Genomic DNA, 21,201 nt, shown 5'->3' with positions numbered 1-21,201 from the left:
ACTTAATTGATGTTAATTAAATTATCAAGAGAACGTGGTTATGATTAATGTATTTTCAGACAGATGATGTAGTCTCAACACAGAATCTACATTTTATAATCCTCAAAAAGTGATGTGTCTTCCTGGGAGATACTGATAGTTCAAGAGTCTATGAGTTTAATTTGCTTATTCCTTCATTAAACAGTTTCTTAACGAACATCTACCACGTGCCACGTGACGATGCTAGGCATTGAGAGTTCCGCTCAGCACAAGGCTTCTCTGTTTGTGTCCATCCTTTAGCTTCAGTACAAAAATTCAAACACATAAATGAACGATTACAATATATCAAGATAAAATCTGAGGGAAATCTAGGGTTCTAAGATCATAAGCCTGCTTTATCTAAATCCCTTATTTTCAGGAGTGTGTTTTCCATCAAGTTCTCACTTTGAAAATAATGTAAGAGTGATTGGGCTGCTCATTTTCCCCAAGCATGATCACTTTTAACAGTTAACATTTGTTTTATCTTATGAAACAAATGAACTGTTTCTGTTAATATAATGTCCCTGTCAATAAAGCAAGTAACTCTGTTATATCCCTAACTGTAAAATTATCAACTCTGACCTACCTACTGAGATGTTTCTTGTTTCTTAATATTTCTTAGACCTTAATATTTAGATAGAAAATACAGGTAATGTAAAAAAAAGTTTTCAAATTTTTCCTGTCTTGAAAATAAAAATGCATATTTATTGTTATATATTGTTAACTTATAGAAGACATGGGAGAGTGTAGTGTTCAGGGAATAAAATGTTTTTAAAGTTAAAATTTGTGTATTTAGGTTCAACCTCTTTTCCCCTGTTTTCTAACTTATCCTAGTTAGCATACCTTATTTTTAGTTTGCGTTGTCAAAAAAAACAAGGCCCACAGCAGTCTGTTTAACAAACATGTTAAATGTTAACCTTGATGGATAAGCATCTGCCTTAAGCATGCTTCTCTGTCTCCTTCAGTGCATGTGTTGTAGTCTTGTTCCTTGTTCCCCTGAGTACGGAGGTTGTTCCCTATTAAACTTTTACTGGTATTGCTTGTGAAACTAACCAGCTGCCCTCCTGGTGTTTTGCTCTAACCTCTCTGACCCCCCCTGTCTGTTTTGTTGTCTGTAGTCGTGCAGAACAGATCCCTCCTTGCCTGACAAGTGAGTCTTCTCTTCCCTCTCCTTGGGGGACTCCAGCTTTGTCCAGGAAAAGGTACTGATCTAATAATAGCAATCCATCTTTGTTTGCATGGGTTTTTTTCTCCTGTGCTTACTGATATATTAATGTGGATTTTGTGCTTTGTGTTGAGTAACTTGGAGCTTCCCTGATGGCTCAGTGGTAAAGAGCTCGCCTGCCAGTGCAGAAGACACGGATTCAATCCCTGGGTCAGGAGAATCCCCTGGAGAAGGAAATGGCAACCCACTCCAGTATTTTCACCTGGGAAGTCCCGTGGACACAGGAACCTGGCAGGCTACGGTTCATGGAGCCACAAAAGAGTTAGACACCACTTAGCCACTAAACAACAGCAACAGTTGAATAACTTCGATATTTTTTCCCTTTCTATTTGAGTTCTTTGTTTTTAAAATTTTCAGCTTCAGCTGAGTGTATTTATGAGAGTAAAGTGTGTTAATGCTATGAAGATATGAAGGGCATGTAGAATTTTGTCATCCAACTGTAGACTAAAATGTGCCTTTTAGAGCAAATATGTATTTTATTAATATTAATTTAGAAAAGATAATATAATGCACCTTTAGGTAGGATACTTTTCTGCTTCTTTTCACTTTAAATGTGCATGGCATCATTCTTTGGTTTTTAGTATTACTCCAAAATGAACATGCCAGCCTTGGCTGAGGAAATGTGTATTTTCTCAATCAGGTTCAACCAGTTGAAATGTGATGCTGTTATGAAGACTGAACTGGCTAACCTTTGAAAAAGTGAACAAAAAAACCTGCCCTAGCTCCTGCTTTCATCAGTTGTGTGTAAATCTCTTTCTAAGCTGATGCAGTCTACCACATACTTAAATCTTATGACTGAAAAGTTCCCCAGTGGCTCAGGGCTAAAAAATCTGCCTGCAATGCAGGAGACTGGGGTTGGATCCCGAGGTCGGGAAGATCCCCTGGAGGGGGAAATAGCAACCCACTCCAGTATTCTTGCTGGGAAAATCCCATGGACTTTATCATAGCTTTATCCAGGATAGGGTTGCAAAGAGTTGAATATGACTGCCTGGCTAGGGTTGCAAAGAGTAGGACAGGACTGAGCAACTGAGCATGTACACGTAAAGAACCAGCAGTTGATTGACAAAAGTATAGTTAAGATTCATCTGATATTCCATTTTTTAACCTGTACTTAAAATGATCATAGTCTGTGCACTTGGCACCAGATTTTCTTCCTTCCCTTGTTTCCTCATAAACAAGTACTAGTCCTTAGGTCTTGTATTAATATTCTCACATTGTGGCTTTTAAAAAATGAGCCTGAGGCTCTGCTCTGCTGTTTAATTTTATTTCTGTGGTTCATGTTTTGAAAGTTGAATAGAGTTGTTGATAATTTAGTACTCTAGTATTTTAATATATTTTAATAGTAATATTCATTAGGTATATGGGCTTATATTTTCCTTTTTCTCTTAAATGTCCACTGGAGTTTACAGCTCATTTTCTTCTATTAGCTCATGAATATTCATAAAGGAATTTAGCATTGTTCAATGTACTTATATTTAAAAACTATTTCTTTTTTGTTTTTTTAAAGAGCAGTTCTTAATTCAAGAAATTATAAAATCAGTTTGAGTTGATCTAGCGTGTTTTTCTGTTGTTAAAGTAATTAGCGTAAAAGATATTATTTATGTTGGAAGATTCATGTGTGCCCACTGTCTCACAGAACAATAGTTTAAGTTACCAAATAGTTTTAATTAGTTAAAAAAAAATCACATTTACGACTCTGTCATACATGGGGAAGGCTTAAAAATTGCTGTGTTTAAAAACAGTTACATCATTAAATATTAACCAGAATTTACAAAAAATTTTGAATAGAAATTCACAGATTAAAGGGACAAATATTTAAAAATTCTATCAGATTTTACTGTTTATTTAAATAGTAGTTTGACAAAGGAAAAAATAGCATTTTATTCTGTATGATAGGTATTTAAGGTCTTAGATCAAAAACATTTTGTCACCATTTGCAGGATGGCTACATGTAAGGATGCGCTGTCTTTGACCTAAGGGGAAACTGTCACTGAATTGACAGTTGTAGCTTGAGTTGTATCTCATCCATGAGAATTCTAATCCAGTTTACAATCTGATGTTACCCTCAAGAGTTCCCAGTGCCATTCATACTAATAATAAGATCAATGTTGACATTTTCAGGTTGCCATTCTAGTCAGGTTACATACATTTGCTCAGTGGTAAAAATCATAAGCTGAAAGAAATCTTTTTATTTCACAACATAGTAACTTTCAAAGTTAGAATATCTCAAGAACATCTCAGATTACATCAGTTTATGGGGATCTTTTTTCTTGTGACAAAACTTTTCTTTTTCTTTTGGCAAAAGGGAAAGCCAACATTGTGTTAGTTTTATGGCTTGCGGAGATTAAGATACTAAGGAAAATTTGAAATTGTGATACTTGTCTGGCATGTAAAAGCTTCAAGAGTCTTCTCTAAATATTTTAAGAGTTGAAGAACTAAGAAAACTTATTTTGGAAAACTAAAAGCATAGTTGTTTTCATTATTCAGAAGGAATAATGAAACAGAACTATAGCTGAACAGTATCTAATCAGAGTTAGAGGAAGTGAAAACAAAATATAAAATAGTAACCAAGACTCTCAGAATACAATCTACAGTATGGAAAACAGTGGCAAATACTAGCTATCATTCAGACATGATTCCCATTATTCAGTGCCTATACACACTTGATGATAATTGATGTAGAGCAAATTCAGAATTTAAATATTTAAATATATATTCCTCAAAGAGGTAGATAAGTCTTAGGTGTATATGAGAATTTAGATTGAAATGTTAAATTGCAGTTTCTTTAGTCCTTAAAAGTAACTGCAACATAAAAATTAACAAAATCTTAAAATGTTGTTTTATCCTATTCTTTGTAAATGGTTAGGTCTTATTTGATAATTATCTGTTTAATAAGTTTACCTTAATCTCTAAATTTAAAAAGTAGTGTAATACCTGTGATACACTTAAGTGACTTAGTAAGAATTAATTGTTATATAACGCCTGTTAAAATAGACCCCATTTTACTTAATATATATCATGTTTTAGATTTCTATGATGTTTACAGTATTTTTTTTGTTTGAGAAGAATAAATGTAATTCCTGCTTTAGAATATTTTATAAAAGATTGAAAGTTTACCACTATAATAGTTAATATTAGTAAAGAGTTCAGTTTCCAAAGGCATAAAGGACTTCTTCCTAGCTAGGGATACATATCCATAATTTAAGTTCTAATTTATATCGGGCACCTCAGAAATAATTTGAGAAGGCCTGTAATTAGAATATACAATTAGAATCTGTGTTTCTTACCCTCACATTTGGGCTACTTTTTGTGTGTAATGAAAGCAAGTTTTATGAAATTCTTAAGTTTGGAGTCCCTATTACACAGTGGAGAAATCATGGATCTTTTTTTCCAAGTGAAAAGAGTAAGACTAAGGGGAGAAACATAAGAGGAGTATACCTGTTGGTAATGAGCATTTAGAAATCTACCTTAGTAAATTTAGAAATTAAATCTTTCTGAACAAAAACAGAAAAAGAAAAAGAGAATGAAAAAATGAGTAGGTGGAGGATAATGCTGACTTTAAATAAATGGGAGAGCATGTTTTTTTAAGTGAAGCTGAATACTTTCCTAGAATCTCTGTTAAAAAGAGAATGGTACTTAAAAAAAAAAACCGTGGCAGTGCCAATTCTTTGCTACTAAATCAGTGACTTAAAGCATCTGTTTCCCAAGCTGCTCTTGTGCCAGAGAGCTGAAACTGCACTGCTCTTGGTGACAGAGCTCAGCATTAGACAAATTATGCTGAAACCGATTCACTAGAACAAAGAGCTCCCATAGGTTGAAGCCACAAGCATCTGTGTCCTGGTGCCAAGACACAAAATGTGCAAAATTCATGAATTGTAGAAGAAGAATATGAACTAGAAGGAGGATATCATTGATGAGATGAAATGGGTATTTGGGACATATCCCAAGATTGAAAAAATTGTAATGAATATTTTCAGTGGTAGGGAAGATAATGCAAAAAAGGATGCTGCTGCTGCTGCTAAGTCACTTCAGTCGTGTCCAACTCTGTGCAACCCTATAGACGGCAGCCTGCCATGCTCTTCTGTCCCTGGGATTCTCCAGGCAAGAATACTGGAGTGGGTTGCCATTTCCTTCTCCAGTGCATACATGCATGCTAAGTCACTTCAGTCGTGTCTGACTCTGTGCAGCCCCATGGACAGCAGCCCACCAGGCTCCTCTGTCCACGGGATTCTCCAGGCAAGAATACTGGAGTGGGTTGGCATTTCCTTCTCTGAAAAAAAGGATGAATGTAGTGTTAAGTAACCTAAAGTAAAACTCCCTTGATGCTTAATACATATATTGCCAGGTAGCCAGTCTTCCCAGAAGGTGCTTTGGTAAAGAATCCACCTGCCATTCCAGGAGACACAAAAGACGGAATTTCTTTCCCTGGGTCAAGAAGATCCCCTTGAGTAGGAAATGGTAACCCACTCCAGTAGTCTTAACTGGAAAATCCCATGAACAGAGGAGCCCGGCGGGCTACAGTTAATGGGGTCTCCAAAGAGTCAGACATGTGAGCGCACATGCACAGAGCCAGGATTTGAAGCCAACCTTGACTCAGTTGAACCAGTTATAGAGTAGGCCATCTTGTTTGATCGTGTTTGTTCTTGATTATATTGCCCTTGGTTCAAGGAAAGGTTAAAAACACATAGGTAATTAAAAAGAAAACAATCTCACTGAGACATTTAGTATAACCTGTACTCTCATCATAAATTATCAGAACTGTCATCTTTTCTAGAGCTTTCAATCACTGTAATTTAACCTGTTCTTTATATCTTCTGGTGCATATGTTATCCTTTTTTTTTCCTCCTTTGTTTTCTTTCAGTTTTACTGAGATATAATTGATGTACTACACTACATAAGTTTAGGATGTGTATTCATATGGCTTGCAAAATGATTAACACAGTAAGTTTAGTTAACATCCATTATATAGATTCAAGGAAAAAATACTTCTTTTCCTTGTGATGAGAACTTTCAGGATCTACTCTTAAGAGCAACTTTGAAGTATACCTTAGAGCAGTGTCAACTAGTCATCATGCGCCATTCTTGAATGAAACAATTCCAGTAGTAAATGGTAAAAACATATAAGACCCAGAAGAATTGATAGTGAAATTGTCTGTATGTGACTCGCTAAGAATTATTAATATATAGGTTTTTTAATTTCTCAACCTTAAAGTAATAGAAGATGAAGAAAATGAACAGAGACTGTGATGGAAATTAAATGCCCGATTACGCTTCTTTCTTTTTTACAGGCACGCATATCATTCTGTTTCTACTCCCCCCGTCTACCCTCCTAAAAACGTTGCTGACCTGAAATCACACGTGGCAACTTCATCTCTCTCGAGTTCTGATGCCGTCATCATCCATCCTGGAGCCATGCTTGCTATGCTGGATCTCCTGGCCTCTGTTGGGTCTGTGACACAGCCAGAAGTAAGCTTGTGTATATTAGTGCCTTCCTGTCTTTAATAGTGAAAGGTGTGACTGCACAAGCAAGGGGATGGGGCCAAAAAAGTGATACGGAACCTTTCTATGTCACATACTGAAATAGATAAAGGGGAAAAACAGGATTCTTCTATTTGAGTCTTAACTTTTTTAATCAATAGTAATAACATATGTTTTAGAGTACAGTTTGTTAAATGATACACATGCCTGTCTGTTTGTTGGGCTTCCCTTGTGGCTCAGCTGGTAAATAATCCGCCTGCAGGACAGGAGACCTAGGTTTGTTCCCTGGGTTGGGAAAATCCCTTGGAAGAGGGAAAGGCTACCCACTCCAGTATTCTGGTCTGGAGAATTCTATGGACTGTATAGTCCATGGGGTTGCAAAGAGTTGGGCATGACTGAGCAACTTTCACTCAGTGACAAATGTTTTAGAGTACAGTTTGTTTGTTAAAATGCTTGTCTGTAAAGCTTTTGAATTATCCTTCATGTTTGAATGAGATCCTTGCTGGGTACAGTAATCTGGGCTGTAGGTTTTTCTCTTTCATCACTTTAAGTATGTCCTGCCATTCCCTTCTGGCCTGAAGAGTTTCTATTGAAAGATCAGCTGTTATCCTTATGAGAATCCTGTTGTGTGTTATTTGTTGTTTTTCCCTTGCTGCTTTTAATATTTGTTCTTTGTGTTTGACCTTTGTTCATTTGATTAATATGTATCTTGGGGTGTTCCACCTTGGGTTTATCCTGTTTGGGACTCTCTGAGTTTCTTGGACTTGTGTGACTATTTCCTTCCCCATTTTAGGGAAGTTTTCAACTATTATCTCCTTGAGTATTTTCTCATGGCCTTTCTTTTTGTCTTCTTCTTCTGGGACTCCTATGATTCGAATGTTGGGGCGTTTCACATTGTCCCAGAGGTCCCTGAGGTTGTCCTCATTTGTTCTAATTCTTTTTTCTTTTTTCCTCTCTGCTTCATTTATTTCTACCATTCTATCTTCTACCTCACTTATCATATCTTCTGCCTCTGTTATTCTACTGTTGGTTCCCTCCAGAGTGTTTTTTACCTCATTTATTGCATTATTCATTATTAATTGACTCTTTTTTATTTCTTCTAGGTCCTTGTTAAACATTTCTTTCATCTTCTCAATCCTTGTCTCCAGGCTGTTTATCTGTAACTCTATTTTTGTTTTCAAGATTTTGGATCATTTTTATTATTATATTCTAGATTCTTTTTCAGGTAGACTCCTTATCTCCTCTTTTGTTTGGTTTGTTGGGCATTTATCATGTTCCTTTACCTGCCGAGTATTTTTCTGCCTTTTCATCTGGTTTAGATTGCTGTGTTTGGCGTAGCCTTTCTGTATTCTGGCAGTTTGTGGTTCGTCTTTATTGTGGAGGTTCCTCCCTGTGGGTGGAGTTGGACAAGTGGCTTGTCAAGGTTTCCTGGGTTAGGGAAGCTTGCCTCAGTGTGCTGGTGGGTAGAGCTGGATTTCTTCTCTCTGGAGTGCAATGAAGTGTCCAGTAGTGAGTTCTGAGATGTCTGTGGGTTTGTTGTGACTTTGGGCAGCCTGTATATTGAAGCTCAGGGCTATGTTCCTGCATTGCTGGAGAATTTGCGTGGTATGTCTTGCTCTGGAACTTATTGGCTCTTGGGTGGTGCTTGGTTTCAGTGTAGGTATGGAGGCTTTTGGATGATCTCTTATCAATTAATGTTCCCTGGAGTCAGGAGTTCTCTGGTGTTCTCAGATTTGGGGCTTAAGCCTCCTGCTTCTGGTTTTCAGTCTTATTCTTACAGTAGCCTGAAAGAATACATCCATCCATACAGCACTGATATTAAAACTTCTAGGTTAATGGTGAAAAGATTCTCCACAGTGAGGGACACCTAGAGAGGTTCACAGAATTACATGGAGAAGAGAAGAGGGAGGAGGGAGAGAGAGGCGACCAGGAGGAGAAGAGGGGGAATCAAAAGGGGAGAGAGCAAGCTAGCCAGTAAACAATTCCCTATAACAATCACAAAAAGTATAAGAAATATATATGAAGTTTGCTTTAAAAATAGGGTCTTTTTTTTTGCAAGGTAATAATAGGTTATAAAAATGAAAATTAAAGGAGTAATAGAGGATTTTTAAAAAAGAAAAAATTTTTTTAATTAAAAAAAATGGTAACAGTAAAAATCTATCTAGGAATTTCTCTGGAGCTGTTGCGGGCAGTGTGGGGTTAGTTCAGTTTCAGATAATTCCTTGTTCTAGCTTATACTTCTCAATATCCTTAGGCCCTGTCCAATGTAGTCAGTGTTCACTACAGGGATTTTAACCTGTTGCACTTGTCACTTCCAAAGTGGTTCCCTCTGTTTATTCGGCTTCTTCTGTTTGCTGGTCTCTTCAGTGTCTAATTTCCGCTCTGACGCATGAGGGCAAAGGTGGTCTCTTGTTTAGGCTCACTTGTTCAGTTGTGCCATGGGGAAGAACACTGTAAACACATATCACTGGCGTGTGTGGGGAGTGCTCGCAATGTCTCGGCCGCACTTGGGTCTGCCCCTGCTTGCAGCGTGTGTGCTTTCCCAGTCTATACTGCTCAGGCTTCAGGTTGCTCTGCAGGGAGCAGGCCCAGGGTTGCACTTCCCAGGTCTAAGCCGCTCAGGTTCAAGTTCTCCGGTACTCCACAAAGGTGCAGACTGGGTTGGGCCTGCGTTTTATGCTGTTCCCCGGTCCCAGCCACTTGGTTTCCGGGCACGCCCATCTACGGTGTGCCCCAATGTGCCGTGTGTGTCTTCTGGGGAGCTGATCTCTGGCTGCAGCCCTCCCGGTGGATGTCAGCCGTCCAGAATCTCAGGAAGTCTTTGGTTAGAAACTGGAAGCCTGTTTGCAGTTTGGTAGGGGATGCCCTCTCTGGGGCTGAGTTTGCCCCTTACTGGCTCTGGCTGGCGCCTGCCTGCCCCCTGCCTCTGGCGAGGGATGGGCCCCCAGTCCGCAGCCCGCTAGCTCTTCCCTGGTATTCACTCAGTCCTGTTCTGTGAGCAGGCTGGCAGTGCCTTAGGTTAGGGCTCGCGAGATATTTCTCTCTCTCTCTCTTTCTCTCTCTCTCTCTTTCTCTCTCTCTCTCTTTCTCTCTCTCTCTCTTTCTCTCTCTCTCTCTCTCTCTCTCTTTTTTTTCTTTCTTTCTCTCTGGCTATCCCCCAGTTTAGGTTGCTATCTCATGTTAGCTCCCTCAGATTGCCCTCAGGGCAATCAGGCCTGCTCCTCTCCGTTCAGCCCCCGCTTGCTGGTGGTGGATAGGAGCATCTGGGGTACTTCTCTGCTGGGAGTTGCCTTTAGGCATATAATCTGTGGGTTTTATTTATTTATTTTTCCTCCCGGTTATGTTGCCCTCCGAGATTCGAAAACTTTCCCCAGACCTGCGGGTGAGAGGGTTTCCTGGTGTTTGGAAACTTCTCTATTAAGACTCCCTTCCGGGGACAGATCTCCGTCCCTAACTCTTTTGTCTCTCTTTTTATCTTTTATCTTTTGTCCTACCTCCTTTCGAAGACAATGGGCTGCTCTTCTGGGTGCCTGATGTCCTCTGCCAGCATTCAGAAGTTGTTTTGTGGAGTTTGCTCAGCGTTCAAATGTTCTTTCAATGATTTTGTGGGGGAAAAAGTGGTCTCCCCGTACTATTCCTCTGCCATCTTTGGACCGCCCATTTGTTAAAATGCAAGACGATTACTTTTAGTGCTAAAATAATTCTGTTTCTCCTTGTAAATCCTGCTCAGCAGTGATAATTGTTAATAAGACAGGGAGAGAAATAACTGAAGATACCATTTTCAGGCTGTTGATGTATTTTTAGTTGTAGCACTCGAGTTTGGGTGAACTAGAGTTTGGGTGACCAGTTTTGTTAAAATGCTGTATGGTCTCAGGCCTAAAGTGTCACGAATGTTAACTAGAGGCCTTTAATGTGATTATTTACCTACCGTGAAAAAGACTTTAGACAAAAGTACTGTTACTTGTATATAGTCATGTAATATGATGGACTTGAAAGAGAATGTAGTCTAGCTGGATATGCTTCTAAGAAAATGTCCTGTTCTGGGATTATTTTGTGCCTCTGTGCCAGCTACTTAATCATCTAAATGTAATTCGAAGCATCTAGAGGCACCTCATATTGAAAGGTGTGCTTCACCTTTTAAAGGGAGAGAACTATCACCTATCTTATTAAGAGTGCCCTGGTATCATGGATTTCTTTGTTAACTCCAGCATGCCTTGGACCTTCAACTTGCTGTGGCCAATATTTTACAATCCCTGGTGCACACGGAAAGAAACCAGCAGGTCATGTGTGAAGCTGGTCTCCATGCACGACTGCTGCAGCGGTGCAGTGCTGCTCTGGCTGACGAGGACCACTCGCTGCACCCACCCCTCCAGCGCATGTTCGAGCGATTAGCCTCTCAAGCACTGGAACCCATGGTGCTCAGGTCAGTGCGTTCTCCTCTTCACATTCAGTTAAGATGCCATGAGTGATGGCCGTTTGCAGAGTCTTTGTAGTCAAGAGTTCTTGCTTTATAAACATATATTCAGTTACCTGTGGGCAAAACCAGAACACCACCAAAATGGGCAAAATGCTCAAAATATAGAAACAGATAAGTCTGGTTATTAGTAAAAGAGATGTGTTTGTTGTTGGTTGTTTCTCCTCCTAGAATCCAGCAAACTCACCTTGCTTTAAAAATGAAGTCATGTTATATTTATATGACTTGCATTTACTTGATAGTTATGAACACTTTATGAACTCTTTTAAAAAGCACTTTTTTAAATTTTAAAATCATTACAGATTCAGAAATAGATGGGGAAACAGTAGAAACAGTGTCAGACTTTATTTTTGGGGGCTCCAAAATCACTGCAGATGGTGATTGCAGCCATGAAATTAAAAGACGCTTCCTCCTTGGAAGAAAAGTTATGACCAACCTAGATAGCATATTCAAAAGCAGAGACATTACTTTGCCAACTAAGGTCCATCTAGTCAAGGCTATGGTTTTTCCTGTGGTCATGTATGGATGTGAGAGTTCGACTGTGAAAAAGGCTGAGCGCCGAAGAATTGGTGCTTTTGAACTGTGGTGTTGGAGAGACTCTTGAGAGTTCCTTGGACTGCAAGGAGATCCAACCAGTCCACTCTGAAGGAGATCAGCCCTGGGATTTCTTTGGAAGGAATAATGCTAAATCTGAAGCTCCAGTACTTTGGCCACCTCATGCAAAGAGTTGACTCATTGGAAAAGACTCTGATGCTGGGAGGGATTGGGGGCAGGAGGAGAAGGGGATGACAGAGGATGAGATGGCTGGATGGCATCACTGACTTAATGGATGTGAGTCTGAGTGAACTCCAGGAGTTGGTGATGGACAGGGCGGCCTGGCATGCCGCGATGCACAGGGTTGCAAAGAGTTGGACACGACTGAGCGACTGAACTGAACTGAACTGAACTGTGAAGAGAGGTTCTGTGGTCCATCCTCCCATTCCCCCCAGTGGTGACATATTATGTAGCTACAGTTCAGCATCAAAACCAAGAAACTGACATTGGTACTATGTATCTATGTACACTATAGTTCCCTGCCATTTATCACTTGGGTCAGATTGATGTAATCATCACACAATTAGGGCTTCCCATGTGGCAGTGGTAAAGAATCTCCCTGCCAACGCAGAGGACATGGGTTTGATCCTTGGTTGGGAAATCCCCTGGAAGAGGAAATGGCAACCTGCTCCAGTATTCCTGCCTGAAATCCCATAGACAGAGGAGCCTGGTGGGCTACAGTCCATGGAGTTGCAGAGTTAGACACAACTCAGTGACTAAACAACAACAGTCACACAATTAAGATGTCACAAGGATCTCCCCAGTGCTACGCCTATATTAACATATTCACTTCCTTAACCCCTGCCATCTCTAACCCCTAGAAACCACTAATCTGTTCTTCAGCTTCATAATTTTGTCACCTTGAAAACGTTACATAAATTAAATCATACAGTTTATGACCTTTTGTGATAAGCTTTTTCTGCTTATTACAGTGCCTTTGAGATGCATCTAAATTTTTGTATATCAAGAGTTTCTTTCTGTTGCTGAGTTGTGTTCCATGATATGAATGTACCTTGCATAATTTAGCCATTCAAGAAATAGGTATATTTGAATAACTTTTTTAATATAAAAAAGTTATTTTCGTCTGTGTTTTACAGGTAAAACTACATTTGTTAAAAAAAGACTTTCCTTTAAGTTACTTAACCAAACGTATTTAATGTGTAAATCAACTTGTCTCACCTTAAAAAAAATACACCGATATATCTTATTACTTTCAGAATATTAGTTGCTCTCTTTATAAAATAATTTTTTTCTGCTGTTAAAGTACCCCTTTTTCATAAACTTTCAAAACTTTCTTAAAAATGGTTGGACTCTGTTTGTAATTAATATTTTTTAACTGACTCCAAGCTAATGGTGGATTAAGAAAAACCTTTGTAGTTAATATTTGTTAAACAGTATTGTACCAGGCAGTGTGGTAGTCCTTATTACACTAACTAATGTGTACAGTTCATTATTATACTAATTACACTTACTTTGACCATCACATTATGAATGTATTCAGAGACCTAAAGTTTTGAAAGCAGCATGGAGATTTCCCCTGATCCTTTTCGGTGATCTGCTGCTTTAAAAGTAGAGAGAGTGAATGAGTGAGTGAGAGAGACTATCTCACACCTAATACTTGTATTTACTAAATGACTTATATTGCCTACTTAGATAAACAGAGTAAGCAATGGAAACCAACCATTTCGACAGGCTTGGTTTTCACAGTGAATGAATTATCAGAAGAGAAGGCTGCATGGTGGTACAAGCACCTACCTGTCAATAAGCCATAAGTTACAAGCTAATTATATTGCGCTGTCTCTGTGAAAAACTGACAAAGGGTACCTGACTTCTAAATGTTTGGGTATATTGCTGTAGGGACTTGAAAATTCAAAAAAGTCTTTTTTATTTTATTTTTTTCCTTTTACATGATGCCGTAAATGACTAGGTATAAAGGGCTTCTATTTGTATAATCCCGTAACATTTCATTATATTTGTACCCATCACATTCCAGGAGAACATGCTCTTCAGTTTTCATTTTCTAAGTTGGCACAATATTTTTTGCTCTTTTCAATGGTTTGTGATTAAAACATAAAATTAACATTGTGTATTATAAAACTGTTTGGATTGCTTTAGCATTTTTGGTTTGTTATAATTCATTAAATCACTTTTTTGTGTGCTTAGCTTATGAATTATATAATGTTCTCAATCAAGGAATAACTTTGCTTTTCTCTTCTTTAGGGAGTTTTTGCGTTTGGCAAGTCCATTAAATTGTGGTGCCTGGGACAAAAAACTGCTAAAACAATATAGGGTCCACAAACCAAGTTCACTGAGTTTTGAGCCAGAGATGAGAAGTAAGTTGACTTTTGAAATTCCCTTTCCTGGGTTTATCTTATAAATGAAAATCCTGTAGAGGATGAATATTATTTCAAGAGAAGTTCGACTATGGAATAAAAGGGTTTGTTGGGTTTTGTTCATTGTTATTTAAATAGAAAAACATAAATCTCATTGATTGACTGGAGAAGCAGTTGATAGGGATGGCTGAAGAAGCACTGATGCAAGCAACATCCAGAGAAGATGAGAACTATGTAAAGAATAACCCTTGGTTTGGAAGAGGAAATGCCTCTTTCTCAGAGAGTCCATAATTTCTCTGCCTTTCTCAATTAACTTTTGCTGCCTGGACCAGAGTGGTTGATTGGACTATTAAAGGACTGAGGCTTTGCAAGACAATTGGTGCGGGAGGACATGGAGAACAAGAAATTTTAAATGCTAATAAAAATAGTTGAGGAGTTACACCAAGGAGAGTAGGATAGATAGAGGAAGAAGCTAGTGCGAGGCTGGGAGAAGAGGAACGATCACTGGGAGGGAGAAGAGTGGTTTGGCTGAAAAGCAAATGTACTGAGAGGGTAGGAATGAGAACTGGAAGAAGGAGATAGGATAATAGCAGTCAAAACTGGAGTAGTGAGACAAGCGAAGAATAGGAGTGTGCCCAAATTTTGGCTCTGGAGTGAAGCAGAGGCGAAGCTCGTTGGAGGAAAGGTGATCATAGAAGTGGGGTATTAGGTTGACATCCCCCAGTACACTGGCAAGAGTTAGTACAGGGAAGAAGGGGGAGTGAAATGCCAACAGTAGTAGATCGGGGACTTCCCTGGTAGTCCAGTTGTTAAGATTTCACCTTCCAGCGCTGGAGGAGCAGGTTCAATCCCTGATGTGGGAGCCAAGATCCCTCATATCTCATGGCCAAAAAACCAGAACGTAAACAACAGAAACAATATTGTAACAAATTCAGTAAAACACTTAAAAAAATATTTTTTTAATAAAAATATACTTAAAAAAAAAACTGGCAGTTTCACAGAGAGGGCTGTGATAGGATTGCTAATGAAGAGCCTCTAAGGAATAGAAGTTTTTGATAGAAGGATGATGGAAGGGTGTGTTAGCAGAATGTAGGACCTGCCTACCTGTCCATCATGGACCAGGGAAAAGCACCAGATTCCATCCACACGAAAGCTCTGGGGAGAGTGTTCTCACTAGAGAGTTCAGTTGCCCTGGGTTTCCTCCCAGCATTAGTTCTGTAATTTGTTGGGTTTTAATATTACAGTTTATTTTGTCTGTTTATTAGCCATAGGTAAGGCCTCTGTGTTGATGAATTGAAGTGACCGTTACTAGTGAAGCAGGAAAGAATAAAACTTAGAAGAGTGGAATGCCCTTTTTTTCCCTCTTTTTCTTTTTTTAAATTAGAATGCCCATTCTTAAAGGATGTAGTTCAGCCCTTTTTGCAGGTGAGAATCAAAGAGACTGAACAGCCTTTAATCATTATTTCAACCTTAATATTTCCTGTGGTTTATCAATGATGAGCAAATACTGTGTTCTGGAAACCTGAAGATCTTTCGAGTTCGAACACAGTTTTATTGGAAGACGAGAGTATTTCAGTTTTTCTTGTCAATTAATATACATCCCCTGCATGTATATATATTTTTTTTGTTGTTTTTGTACTTTACATAATTCCTTAGAACTGACAAATATAGTTCCTTTCTCTAAGAGAATACTGAAAGATGTTTATGGTTGCCTGAATGGTTAGCACCCTTAAGAGGGAAACAGGTAAATTCATAGGCTTCATCTTGAGAGGGAATATGTTCTCCATGACATTTGTGATGTATTCCTAAAAGAATAGAACAGCTTGTATAAAATTTTTTGTTGTTGTTCTTTAAATTGTTTACCATTTGCATGCATATAGGGATTTTTCAACTCAAGTATTTTTGTGATCACATGTTTAATAGTTAGAAGAATCAAAAATGGGGAGGAAATGGGAGGAGCAAGTTTCTGCTATTAATGTCTGATTTTTTTTAAGAAAAATGAACTGTTTCCTTTATAATGCTTCTCAAATATTTTCTTCTCAAAGATAAATAACTTTGTGGAATAAAAGTATAATCTGGTTTCTATGAACATCATTAATTGTAGCTTATAATTAAATTTTACTGTACCAATGGCTTAGTGATCATTGGTGATTTTTATTCTTTTTCTATCTGATTTATACTTGTACTCTGTAGTTTCCAACATTTCTGCAGTGTTTTTATTGCTTTAGTAATAAATAACAAAGTAAAAAATGATGATACTTAAGTTTGACAATGAACATAAATGAAATTAAAACTTTAGACTTTAAAAGTAAAATTATTGTGTAGATTGAAACTGAGTAGTATTTAAAAATTAATCAGTCTTGTTAAAGTCATCGTTTTAGAAATCTACATGATATCCTTCCCAAGAGATTTTCTTTGACTTACAGGTAGTATGATCACATCCATGGAAGGTCTGGGTTCGGATAATGTTTTCAGCTTACATGAAGATAACCATTACCGGATAAGCAAGAGCCTAGTGAAATCTGCAGAAGGAAGTACTGTACCCCTGACCAGAGTGAAATGTCTGGTCTCCATGACAACCCCACATGACATCAGACTTCATGGGTCATCAGTTACTCCAGCTTTTGTTGAATTTGACACATCCCTTGAAGGGTTTGGGTAAGAAATTTGCAAGGTAGCCAAACCTTATGTTATTTTATGCCTCAGTCTTGCCTTTGACAAATAGACCTTTGGTTTTAAATTTACTCAAGTACAATACAGTATATGCTATATATTTTCAAAGTTCTTGAGTATGTTATTTTAAAGTTTTTAGATTTAATTATTTTTAATTATTATGCTAAATAGGTAGGTATGGTATGGGAATCAGCAGTCTAAGGTCCACAGTCCAAATCTGTATTTGAAATTTCTTTTTTTGTAAATTATGTTTCATTTTAACATAGCCACATTCATTTATGTATATATATTATTTATAATTGGAGAATATTTTCATGCTGGAATACAAAATTGTGATAGAGACTATCTGGTCTGCAAAGCATAAAATATTGATGTTCAGGCCTGCTCAAGAAAATGTTTATCAATGCCTGATTTAGTAGAATAAAGTTACAGATAACATACAAATTAAAATTATTCTAAAAGATCTTTGGCTAGGTTTTGTCATCATTTTTTTTCCCTCAAATGACCTAACTTACTAGCTTACACATTATACATATTCAGTTACTATCACATTAAATGAGTAAATACTTGCAAGTGGCAGAAAAAAACTATAGTAGTGGAAGTAACAATAAAGAGTCTAGGAGGGGTTCCTTGGTGGCCTAGTCGTTAGGATTCTAGTTTTCACTACGCTGGCCCAGGTTCAGTTCCTGGTTGGGGAACTGAGAATCCTGCAAGTTGCGAGGCCAAAAAAAAAAAAAAAATAGAGACACTCCTCTGCTTATAGGTTCTAGAATAAAATATATTAATCATTTTTTAAAAAGAAATCTGTAGCAAATCTAGAAGAGTATATTTATAAAGTCACTTAGCCTCAAAACCAATATAAATGCTAAAAGATCTATATCTGTGCTAGTTTTTTGTGGGATTCTTATACATAAATTGTGTTTTAAGAACATTGTTGTGGATTATTGTCGGACAGTGAATTAAAACACATCTGGGACTGGGCGAAACTAATCAGAACAGTTGTTAGCAGAGGAGAGTGACTCACTAGGAAGGGCCACAAGGGACTTTCTCTATAAATATGATGATGAAATTGTTCCAATATCTTGAATAGGGTTATACATTGGTGCATTTTACCATGTGCAAATTATACTATTTTTTTTTTTTTTTAATTTAAAGTGTCTTTGGATATTCTCATAATTAAAAGAAGGGAAAGACTGTTAGGCATCCAAACTTATTCCATAATCGCTTGTCTCTGATTACCCTTAAATAATGGTAGTTTATTTCACTGTGGTAAGTACATAGCAATAAGAGAAGAAAACAGTTGCCCTCTAAAATGTACTTTATCTTTTACTTAATAGCTGCCTGTTCCTGCCCAGTCTGGCCCCTCATAATGCCCCTACAAACAATGCTGTCACAACAGGTCTTATCGATGGGGCTGTGGTCAGCGGCATTGGTTCCGGTAAGTATTACTTCCTCTGCTTATGAGATTCTTTTTTTATTTTTCAGCAGACTATATATTATCTAGAGATTTTGCTCTTTCTGGCACCTTTTTCAAATACAAATATGAGTCAACACAAACTCTCTCATTGTTATTTTTCTATTTTCACTTTAGGCGAACGATTCTTCCCTCCTCCATCTGGCTTAAGCTACTCCAGCTGGTTTTGCATTGAACATTTTAGCTCTCCTCCCAGTAACCACCCAGTCAGACTCCTTACTGTTGTTCGCCGAGCAAATTCTTCTGAGCACCATTATGTATGCCTTGCCATAGTTCTCTCTGCAAAAGATCGGTCTCTGATTGTCTCCACCAAAGAGGAACTACTCCAAAATTATGGTCAGTATCTGCCTTTTTCTTTTTGATTCCTGGCAATTATTAAAAGTACCAAACTTCATTTTAATATTCAGTTTTGAGGTCCAGTGGTAATTCTTCTCTCATTTAAATTTTTATGGAATAGAATAGGTTCTATGATAGCTTGAAGATTGTTTACTGGTGAAATTTCAGGGCACTTTCATTTTCAAAAGAGACTTAGATAGAAAACAGTGGAGAGAGGTCCTAAAATAAGGATTCATCTCTGCTCGCCAAGAAATCACAGCTTTTGCTAGGAAAGCAGGATGCTTATTTAATACATTTTAGTAAGGATTTTCATTGGCTGTGAATTCTGCTTGACTAATGAATATTCATTGAGCACCTGCCTACCATATGTGCCACTCTGTGCTAGACACAATAACATTTTAATTGCTTTATTCACTGCTAACCTTCAAGGCTTAATACTGACCATTTAATAATCCTAATTCTCTTAATTCCCTCCAACATGCCATACCGTTACATTGCTGACTTCAAACTCAAGGCATTCATAAAGATCTTCCAAAAGATATAAATAAAATAATATCAAAATATCAGTTCACTGAATTTTCTTTGCTCTGAATGTAAGCATTTGTCTATAAACATACCTCTTTTTTATCGTCTAATTTTGTCTTTTAACTAATTAAATAAAATAATAGCATATATTGCTTCACCTGTAGTCACTATTCACTTATTAATTGAATATGAATATTAACTCATCAGTTAGATAGTAAGGCTTCTTGTCTTAGGATGCTTAACCACTATCAGCACAGAGTTAGGCATCAATACAGGAATTGTTTTAAAATCCTTTATTTGCCCATTTTGTGGCATTTGATTCTGTTTCTATTTTCTTCCTAAGTAAGACTACCTCCAGTCTTGAGATACCTACTCCCTCTGTTCTTTCACTATGTCTCTGACCTCTCTCACAGTTTCCTTCAACAGCTTTCTCTTCCACCTTCCTCCTAAAATTCCTGTTCTTCAAGCTTTTATGTTTAGTCTTTGTACTCAACCAGCTTTTCATGAGAAAACATCAATTTTCTGTTAGCATTATGCCTTTGTAACCTCAGGGACACTGTGAAGTTAAAATTATTTAATTTGTCTGTATTCCAGGCTTTGTCCTCATCTGTTCACTGTGCACTAGACATCTTAATGTGAATAAAAGTCAACAGAAATATTCTTAAAATCTGTATTTCCTTCTGTTTTCCTGTCTTGCTAAATAATAGCCTCATTAGCAGTTATCCTGTCTTTTGTTGTTCATTCGCTGGTTGTATCAGACTCTTTGTGACCCCATGGACTGCAGCACATCAGGCTTCCCTCTCTATCTCCTGGAGTTTGCTCAAGCTCATGTCCATTGAATTGGTGATGCCATCCAACCATCTCATCCTCTGCTCTCCTCTTCTCTTCCTGCCCTCAATCTTTCCTTGCATCAGAGTCTTTTCCAGTGAGTCATCTCTTTGCATCAGGTGGCCAAAGTATTGGAGCTTCAGCATCAGTCCTTCCAATGAATATTCAGGTTTGATTTCCTTTCGGATTGATTGGTTTGATCTCCTTGCTGTCCAAGGGACTCTCAAAGAGTCTTCTCCAGCACCACAGTTTGAAAGCATCAATTCTTTGGGACTCAGCTTTCTTTATGGTCCAAGTCTCACAGCTATGCATGACTCCTGGAAAAACCATAGCTTTGACTATATGGACTTGGTCAGCAAAGTGATGTCTTTGCTTTTTAATATATTGTCTAGGTTTGTCATAGCTTTCCTTCCAAGGAGCAAGCTATCCTATCGAAATACCTCAAATCATCCTTGAAACTTCAGCTGGGAAGCTACCCCTCTTTCTACTCAGTCTTACTCTACTGTCCCTCCTTAATGTTGCTTGAATTTTCCTTTCTACCCTGTGCCCACTGTCATAGCCTTTGTTTATATTCTTTACCACTTACCTGGACTTCATAGATTTTAATTTTTATTTTGTTCTTGTCCGTTTATCCTACCAGAAGTCTTAAGTTCCCACTCATGATACTTCTATTTTTGTAATCTGGACCCTACCACCTAAAAATTGAAAAGGGAATAATGAGTTAAGTGAATAATAATGGAGAATTTGGAAAGAGGATAGAATTTAATAGAAAAGTTTGGATTGGATCTGGGAATATTTCAATAAAAAATGTTTTCTAACTATATCATTCACTGAATATAATTTGTAAGACTACAGTAGTTAATATATCATTGGAAATTGTAGTAACATATACATTAGTAATATTAACGATATTACTTTTATAAGCATCTATCCTCTGAATAGCTACAGTTCATTAAGATGCCTAGGTAACTTAAAGTTATCAGAACCAGTTGGCTCACTAAATATCCTGAAATACTACTGAATGCTGGGTATATCTTAGTTTAAGCCTGAGTCAGAATGTGAAGCTCTCAGAAAAATTTTTCATCTTCTACAACTCTCAAGAGGATTCAGTCTATTAGCCAGGGAAGGGAGAGGGAAGAGTTCTTGGTTTCACCCATACCTTTTCTCTTTATTTTTGCATCCCTTAGTCCATGACACTAGACCTCATCAATAGATGTATACTCTGAATCATCATTTAAAAATA

At 37.7% G+C, this 21,201-nt stretch overlaps 1 protein-coding gene across 1 annotated transcript in view; it reads left to right on the top strand.

The window, feature by feature from the left end:
• The window catches only part of WDFY3 (WD repeat and FYVE domain containing 3), a 248,274-nt gene that overhangs the window by 115,340 nt on the left and 111,733 nt on the right, over positions 1-21,201 (top strand). Inside the window, exons 14-20 of the mRNA XM_052641586.1 lie at positions 1,137-1,220; positions 6,532-6,709; positions 10,930-11,144; positions 14,010-14,122; positions 16,549-16,780; positions 18,133-18,233; positions 18,387-18,605. Coding sequence (XP_052497546.1) covers positions 1,137-1,220; positions 6,532-6,709; positions 10,930-11,144; positions 14,010-14,122; positions 16,549-16,780; positions 18,133-18,233; positions 18,387-18,605 — 1,142 coding nt within the window. The remainder of the gene's footprint in view (positions 1-1,136; positions 1,221-6,531; positions 6,710-10,929; positions 11,145-14,009; positions 14,123-16,548; positions 16,781-18,132; positions 18,234-18,386; positions 18,606-21,201) is intronic.

Source organism: Budorcas taxicolor, chromosome 6, assembly GCF_023091745.1.
Source record: "Budorcas taxicolor isolate Tak-1 chromosome 6, Takin1.1, whole genome shotgun sequence".
In the NCBI taxonomy this organism is placed as follows: Eukaryota; Metazoa; Chordata; class Mammalia; order Artiodactyla; family Bovidae; genus Budorcas; species Budorcas taxicolor.
This window is presented reverse-complemented; position numbering and strand designations above follow the sequence as displayed.